At 48.3% G+C, this 8,822-nt stretch overlaps 1 protein-coding gene across 1 annotated transcript; it reads left to right on the top strand.

Annotated features, from left to right (window-relative positions):
• The first annotated feature begins 1,143 nt into the window (after positions 1-1,143).
• On the top strand, positions 1,144-8,068 carry LOC105699661 (pro-resilin). The gene is made up of 4 exons (XM_012424807.1): positions 1,144-1,225; positions 2,488-2,832; positions 5,721-6,006; positions 7,322-8,068. Exons 1-4 carry the CDS (start codon positions 1,211-1,213, stop codon positions 7,435-7,437), a joined length of 762 nt encoding a protein of 253 aa, XP_012280230.1. The 5' UTR covers positions 1,144-1,210; the 3' UTR covers positions 7,438-8,068.
• Positions 8,069-8,822: the final 754 nt, after the last annotated feature.

The following is an 8,822-nucleotide window of genomic DNA, read 5'->3' as shown; positions in this document are numbered from 1 at the left end:
ATGGCACAACGTAATTACAGCCATTCCATTCACTTTGTCTATACATAGCGGACCGTAACAAAGGTATGACCTATCGAACCATGACCCAGTTACATTAGACTGCCCCGTGCAAATGACTTTGCACGATTAATCCAGATTTCGATGCTCTTACGAAACCTCACGAAACCTTACGAAATTCGATGATTCTCCGAAATGATGCACTTCAAGGACTAAACGACAGTTTAACGAGACGTATAAACGCGACAACTAAATCGGGGCGTAGTTAAACCGGATCGATCTGTAAATTTCGAGGACTCGTCGATTCCGCAACTCGAAAATGGCAAGGAATGCACGCGGGTAAAGAGTACACCGTAAAATTGATTTTACCACCTCATTCACTCGCAATCTTCTTCCCAGTCAATCTGAAATATTACCGGTATACATGCACCTATGTAAACCCGCGCAGTCGTATAGGTATTCCGTGCACACACGGCCACTTTTTACAGTGGATAATGTCTATGACGCGATCGCGTGTCCAGGTCCGTCATGCCTAAATAATGCTTACGTCTACGCATGGAGTACTGCAGAAACAACTTCGAGCACAATCTCGCTCTTAAATCTTCCAACTCGGAGAAAGTGGTTCCGAAGAAAACAGCCGGCGGTCCAAAGAAAAATGCGGCAAAGTAAACAGCCCCGTGTATTTTGTATACAGCAGGAATTATAGGACGGAATCCGAGGGCCCGTTTCTTCGTTCCCGTGCAACAGAATAATTGCAGGTTGACTCTCGTGGCGTAACGTCCTAAAAACGTATAATATACAGGGTTTGAAAAGCTTGGATTATGTTTTTGGGAGATGCCCAACGAATCTCAGGCTTAAGGGAAATTTGAGCGGTCCCGATCGAGCGAGGCAAACATTCGTTTACGAAATATTTGCAAAGCCCCTTTCGCAGCAGTGCACGTGCTCGTCTTTGCGGACGTGCGCGCGTTTACAATTAATATCGATACGTGTAACGATAATTATCAAAGAGGCTCCTTCCTGAGATGAATCTCGGAGTGAAGGGAAGATTTGCGTCTCGCGCAACACCCACAGGCAGCCCCATCATCTCGACGTACCGACGAGCACACCGACGCATCACATCGCAAATAAACTGTAACAAAGAATCGGCAGAATATATAAGCCCGCCAGAGGATCATCTTCTCAGTTCACTTGGACTCTTCGGTCGAACAGCAATATGACTAATCTCGAGGTGGGTACCGCCGTCTAACCCGTTCGGTTTAACCAATCCACCCCAACTTCAGGATCGCCGATCGTCCGATCACCCACGCATTCTCGGTGTCGCCGACCATGTCGATCGGCGTCGCCTTTTATTCGCATCTCGACAAAGTCCGTTCGCATTCGAATCGGGCGTCGATCGCCACTTTCCCGGGATTCCTCCCGATGGAAAATAAATCCCCCCCGATGGCTCGCTCCCGCCACGAGCTCGCCATCAACGACGAGCCTCGAGTTACGTTTCCACGGCCGATAGAAACAAATCCCGAGGCAGCTAATTCGAAGTTGGCGAAAGTCCGCGGAAATTTTCCCCGATCATAGAGTCCAGAATCGCGGAAAAAGTTTTCCCAAAGTCGGCGGTTGCGCAAACAGCTTCCCACCTGCGAAGTCCGACCATTGAATCACTTCCCCGTCGGTTTAACCGCGAGATAACCGACTTAAACTCCGCCAAGTCCGTTAAATAGGCCGCCGCCATCTTGGGGATCGGATTTAACCGAGACGCGGCGATTCCGCGAGATTCCCCGCAATTTTATTCCCCTCGTAAGTCCTCCCCCTGACATCGCGCTTATTTACTCCGGACCGCGCGGAACTCGGGCCGATCGCGGATTCGTAAATCCGAAAATTCGCGAATTCGCAAATTACCGCGGAAGTCTGCGCGACTACGAAATATCGCTCGATGGTCGGGAAAGTCGAGCGGCTCGATCGACGCCGAGCTTTATGCGGAAATTTCCTGATCGGGCAATGTTTCGCGGAGCCGTTGTTGGCGTGCGGGGTTATGGATGACACTTCCGTTCCGTTTTAAAGTTCGAGATCGCAGGTTTTACGGCGGCTCTGCGGCCGTAAATCAGCGAGTTAGAGGGATCGGCGGCGGAGTTTGCAGCCGAATTAGCTGATTAATGAGTCGTCCTCGATCCGGGAACGCAGACGCGCGTCGTTACCGACGACGGTTGTGCTCTGTTTCGTAACAGGAGGTTTGCGCTTTTCGACTGGGTGACATCGCCATTAATCGGGCCGGCTCGATCCGTTATACGACTGCACGTTCAAATTCGTTATTCGACTCCTGCAGGAGACGCATGGCCCCGGTTGGCGGTAAATCCTTCGAAGGATTCACCCCGCTCCCGTCTAAAGAATTCCTGGGGAGCTTTACTAATTTCCTCTCTTCCTGTTATATATATATTTTTTTTCAAAGTGCCAAGGTGCGTTCCAAACGACTTAATCGTGTTTCTTGTCGTCCAACAGATCGTGGCGTTGTTCGCGGTGCTCTCGTGCATCGGAAGTGGCGTCCTGGGTGGACTTCTCCCCGGTGGAGGTGCCGACGGTGGAAACGGAGGGTACCGGTACAACCGGCCCTCTGGAGGATTCGGTGGTGGCGGTTTTGGCAGAGGCAGACTCGCCGGAGTTCCTGGTGGAGGTGGATTCCCCGCCGAGCCGGTCGCTGGAGGTGGAGGTGGAAGGTTCGACGGGGGCAGACCTTCTTCGGCATATGGATCTCCTGGTTTCGGAGGTGCTCCAGGATTCGGGGGAGCAGGATTCGCAGGCGCTCCAGGGAACAACTTTGGACCTTTCAACGGAGATTACGGCAGGGTAAGAATGTCCTCGACTTCTGGATTATTGCCTCGACGGACCCGGCCGTCTGAATTAGGACTCGTAATCGAGGAATTCCACTTTGAGATATTAAGACTTTACCTCGAACGGGACTTGCATCTCAATTATCAGGAAGGAAGTTTCTACTTCCTTCGAGTGAATTCCTCTACTCCAAGTCCGGACACTTTTCTGCTCTTATTCCGAATTACTCAGTATTACAGTCCACTCTTACTCGAGGATCGTACCGGAATTCTGTACCCATCGCAAAGTACCCCAATGCTTTCTGGATTATGTTAATGCTACTTCGGGACTTCCTTTGAAGCTCCATTTAGCTCGGTAATTAGAAATTATAAGTAACTCCCAAAATGACATAACGTGGCTTCGTCTCGCGGCGAAGATGAGGCTCTATCTCTGGGAAACTCGATCAAAGATAGCGGCCAGTTTAAACGAGAAGAAAAATTAAGTTAAGGGATATTCATTCGCAAAGGGAGCGGAAAGAACGGGAATTCGTTTAGTAATCCCTCGATTGCAACATTTATTCCTGAAGACGGATGTCTTCCGCAAGGCGTAAAAATAGTTTCTCGATTCCAATTCGATCGCATTGCGTATTCGGTTGGATTTTATTAAATTCAATTACTACTCCGCGATCGCTATCGCGATCCGATTTCTCCGGCAAAGAATACGCTTTACATTTCTGGCTGCTATTTCAGCCGCAATAATTGAATTACAAGCCCTGGTATTGCGTTAAATTTTGACAACTGGACTTTGACCAGTTAACGCTCATTAAACGTGTAAAGTCGAAAATTTGCGTGCTTGGCAGCACGTCCGAAGCAGTAAATCGTGTCGGTTCGAAAAAATTGCTCTCGTTGATTATCACGTTACGGTGAATTCCTGAACTTTCCCTTTCATGTTCGAAAAATAGACGACAACTGAGTACGTCGGCGTGCATATCTCCGGGAACAATCTAGGATTCGTTAGGTGGCATCGAACTAAACGAGATTCCGCACATCAGATACGCGGTATCAATCGAATCAAAACGTACCTCCCTGACACATCGGCACTATCGCTAGGTGCACCAACTGAATTGCCTTTTGCATCCTGCAACCCTCCGAATGGAGTAGACCCGCATGCAGGATGCAATTGTTCAAATTGTTTAAATATGACGTGCGATCTGAACGTCGCCGCGAGCCATACGATTCACGATGCCGAAGCATTTACCAAATATCAATAGACATCAATATGTATCAATCAGCCGGGCCGACGAGAGAGAATTAATGCCGAGGTGCAGCAGAGCCGAGTAAAATCATTCACTGAGGAAAAAATGTCACTAAGCCAGAGAAACGTTTCTTTGAATGGTCCCAAAGAAACATTTTATTAATTCGAAGAATAATTATTTGTCCGAAGTAACCTGGAATAAATTGGATGCCTCGTTTCCTCGGAATTATGACAATTTATTAGAGTTTGGGCCAAATTCTTCGAATTAGCGAAATATTGATTTTGGTAATGTTCCGAGGAAATATTCCTTTGGTCCGTTGAATTCTTTTTTCTAAGGGTATGTAGGAATCGGTAAAGAACGACGGAATTTTGGATCTTTGGGGAAATCTCAATATTTATCTCAAAAGTATTGATTTGCTACCGTGCCAAGAAATATTCCTTTGGTTCGTTGAATTTTTTTTTTTTTTCTCTGGGTACGTACGAAGGTACGAATCGGTGAAGAACGACGAGGGGGAATTTTGGATCACTAGGGGAAATCTCAATATTTCCCCAGGAGTCCGGATCCCTCCCGGTTCTCCTTGGAGAAAAACGCTCAAAGGTAGCAATAGAATATTCCGGGTCGCCCGTTCCTTTCGAACGTTTTCTTTCCCGGAAAATCCTGACCTACGCGACTAAGGGCAGAAGCTTCGGGAGGAAATCGGAGCACCCTTTGCTCCTTCGCGTTCCTGTAAGAAAGGGGAGACGACGAGCTTAGGGCACGCCGATGAAATACCTCGAGTGGACGACTGGGACCGGAAGAAAGCCCGAGGGCAGATGAAATACGGTAACGATCGCGCTCGATCGCGGGAAATTTCGATACCTCGACGGAAGCGGGAAAAAAAAAAAGACACTTCGGATGATACATGGCTCTTTCTAAGACACCGCGAGGGGCAGTCGAAATTCTCCTGGGAGAGGAGCGCACGGAGCCATAAATCCAGCTTGGCTCCGAGGTAATATTCACGGGCCATTCCAGGCTCGACTTTTCGCGTCGAAGGAAGATCAAAGGTGCCAATAGAAGGGCCGTTCCGAATGCTCCGTTTCTTTCTTGATTCCCTCGAATTTTTCCATTTTTTTTTTCCCCTTTTCTGAAAAGCCCGGTCCGCCCGACTAGACGTGGCGGAAGAGACGCCAGGGTGAAACCGGAGCACCTTTGCCGCACCTTTCTCGCGCGTGCGAGTAAGACGACACTGTGCAGGTAGGGCGACCTGATGAAATATGCATCAACGTTTCAGACCGAGTCTTGGACGCTCTATGCCCTGGGAAGGTATTTTCCTACGAGGGGTATCGCGACGCGCGGTCGAGTTTTCCATCTCGATCCACCCCGCCAATTGGAGAGACGCGCGGTTCGTCTTTCAGCCGACGGAAGAGCCAAACTGGGGGCAGATTTTCCCACGGTTTCTCAGGATTAAAAGGAACGAGGGGAGGAGGAACCCCGTTTGGCACGTGTTCCCCTTGGTGCCGTAGGTCGCGGTCGGTCGGCTCCGTTCTTCTTTACTCGCGCCCCGGAAGAGCATCCATCTTGACGGTCGAGAGCAAACTTGAACTCATCCACTCGGAATATCCGATAAAGACTCGTTTGGCTTGCTACTCGATAAGGAGATATGTCCGATAAATCAATCCGACGTTTTTTCCAGCCCCAACCGTACAGCTTCCAATACGAGGTACGCGATTTTCCTAGCGGAAACGATTACGCCCAGCAAGAGAGCAGCGATGGAAACTCCGTTCGAGGGGAGTACAGAGTGTTGTTGCCGGATTCGAGGACGCAAATTGTCAGATACACCGCTGATGACGTTGCCGGATACAACGCGGATGTTCAGTACGAGGGACAGGCCGTCTTTCCGGAGACTGCCGGATATCGAGGTGGAGGAGGACCTGGTGGATACCAAAGAGGATTTGCTGGAGGATATCCAGGATATTCGGGTAATTCTTACGATTTTACTTACGATTGATCGCATCGAAAATTTGACTCGTTCTCTGATTTAGAAATTAATATCGATTTTCATCTGGTGGAGTCGTGTACATACTTTTCGGACTTATTGGCGAAAGTCTACAAAATTGAAATCGCTTATGAGACTCTCGATATTTTTCTAAGCCTCCGTTTATATAATCCTCGCTTTTTGCACGCATCTATGCGGTATCAATTGCTTTGAAGTCGAACGAGAAGTCCATTACGCTTCATTTAGCCGCAAATACAGATCCCCTGTAATAAGTTGGGCGCAGTCGATACTGGACGTCCAATATCAGTATCTGTAAATTTCGATATAATGAAGTCCCGTAACTATCGAAGTTCGATACTTATCGAAAATTCTGTAAATATCGTATCACGGTAATTACAGGTATTTCGGTTATTAACGAGACTCGGTTACCATCTAGAGTCCGAAAACTCGTAGTTTGTTGGTTGGTACCCGTGTTGAGATTCGATACTAGCTCAACGCGATTAATTCGAGTTTCTGCTGTCTACAAAATTTTTCCTAATTGCAAAATGTCCAATTCGGAAGCGAACGTCGATGACTGCCAAAAATCTCCCGACAGCGATCGGGATATTATTGGCCCGCGATGGAGCCGAGTTTCGGTAAATTATTTCCCTGATTTTTGGCAAGCTATTTGTGTACCGATAATTACAAACATATAGCCTTATTAAATCGCGCCTAAAGTACATTAAATAATTTACATGCCGAAAATCATGATACGAGCTTTCGGATGGACGGAAGGACGCAATGTAAACGAATCCGTTATGCAACCCCCTCTATTTTAATTAAAATTAAAAATATCTCCACATCGAGGCGCAGGAAACATGAAACAACTTTTACCGAATCGGGGGAAACGCGCGTGCACCGTAATTTCGTAAACCATCGCCGCTCGGAGTTTCTTTTAATTTGAATCGGAAATGGGCATTTAGTATAAATTCTATTTAAATCGAAATTCCAAATGCCGTTTCGCGTCGGCCGAAACAGCGAGTAATTCATATCGCATCGTGTCAACCGAGGGGATCGTTCGTTATTCATGGGGTAATTAATTCCTGATACATCCAGGTTGAGTGAATTTTTATCGCGAACCGGTCGCCGATTAAAGCCGGAAAAAATTCCTTGTTCTTGTCTTTTCTCGAATTATGCGAAAGACTCGTCAGCGCCAGAAGGACGCGACATCGGTTGGAGTGTTCACCCCTAAAGAAAATAAACGCGGCTACCCTTGCGTGGTACCATCGCACCTAAACGAGATTCCATGGTGTTGGCAGGTGGTAACGACTTCGGAGGACCTGCAGGAGGAGTCGAAGGTGGTATCTTCGGGGGTGGAAATGGTGGAGGAGCCAACAATCAATACCTACCCCCGAGCGGGGGTTACGGCAAATGATCGAGACCAGATCGAAAGGCGCGTCTCCTCTCTACGCGCCTCGGCGATCTTTCTTCGACCGAAGGAACTCCAACGGAAATATATCCACCGTACATCTCACACCACGTATACAGGCATATTCATAAGTTGTCAAAACCCGCGCACGTAACATATCCGTAAGCATATGCATCCTAGAAGACGATGAATACGTTACACCCTGCGGAAGTCAGGGGCCAGATCCCGGCAGGAAACCGAGTTTTTCGATCGCATACATCTTCCCAAGAGCTTAGTACACCGCAAATAGGTATATAGCGCACGGAGACCCCCCGAGGAAAGTGCACTCGGGTTTTTGCCCCCCTCCCTTCGATGGAATATTTATGTCACTTTTTGCCGGCTCATCTGCACGGAACTTTCGACTTTATCCTCGCATCGGAGCCTGATCGTTTCGTCGGCTATTTCACGCATTCCCCGTCATTTCGATATCGGACACGCCGTTTGGATTTGCAGGGGCGTGAGAAATCGATCGGTGGTACACGCGATCCTCGACCCGACACTCGCGAGAGAGCACCGAGAGAAATTGGCACGTTTCCGCACCGGCCGTGTCGTTGCTTGCGGTGCCATTCCCCGCATTCCTACTTTTAATTATTAAACGTATGCCCGCTTGGATGAAATCCCGATAAATGGTGACGAGACGGTTGTTAAGGACGCGGGATCTGCCGGTCGCTTCGGAGATGTGATAATCCCTCGCCGACTACGAATACTCTCACGGACGTGAATAATTGTGCGAGTTATGTAAGACTATTATTGCTAACGTAATAAAATATGGTACGTGTCATCACGTGTGCTCATCTGAAATGTCTTCGAGTAACGAGAGGAGGGCTTGGGACATCCTGTGGGGAAATTAATTCCGCGTCGTTTTTCCAACATTCGGGTTGATCTGCACGACTTTAAGCGCGTCTCCTGTCATATGAATCCATCTTGTGGATGAATAACGGTTGCTGATCACTCCTCGTTTATATCGCGACGGCAACGGACTGGTATAATTTCACGGAAAGGAAATCCTGGAAATTGAACGCCATAATTGAGGATATATTTGTCGACACAGCTGGTGGAAATTCGTCCGCCACCATATCCCGCAGCGGCGCAGTCAATTGCACGGCTCACGCATTGCTTACACGTTCATTGGCTATGCTGAGCTATGCCGCGAACATAATGAACCAGCTTAGAACTCGGCCCTAGGTAGCCATAAAAGTGAAATTCCCCCCAGAGATGGAATGGCACCCGTCTGCGCGAGGTAATCTCGTTCGGTCCGGACAAATTCGCGGGGACAACTTAGGTGAAAATTGGGTTAAAAAGCGACATTGTAGGAGACAGGGTAGACCTCGATGAGGGTCCTGCCGACCCTT

Source organism: Orussus abietinus, unplaced genomic scaffold (assembly GCF_000612105.2).
Source record: "Orussus abietinus isolate OABI.00-Male unplaced genomic scaffold, Oabi_2.0 scaffold19, whole genome shotgun sequence".
Lineage (NCBI taxonomy): Eukaryota > Metazoa > Arthropoda > Insecta > Hymenoptera > Orussidae > Orussus > Orussus abietinus.
Note: the sequence above shows the minus strand (reverse complement) of the source record. Positions and strands in the feature narration are given on the sequence as shown.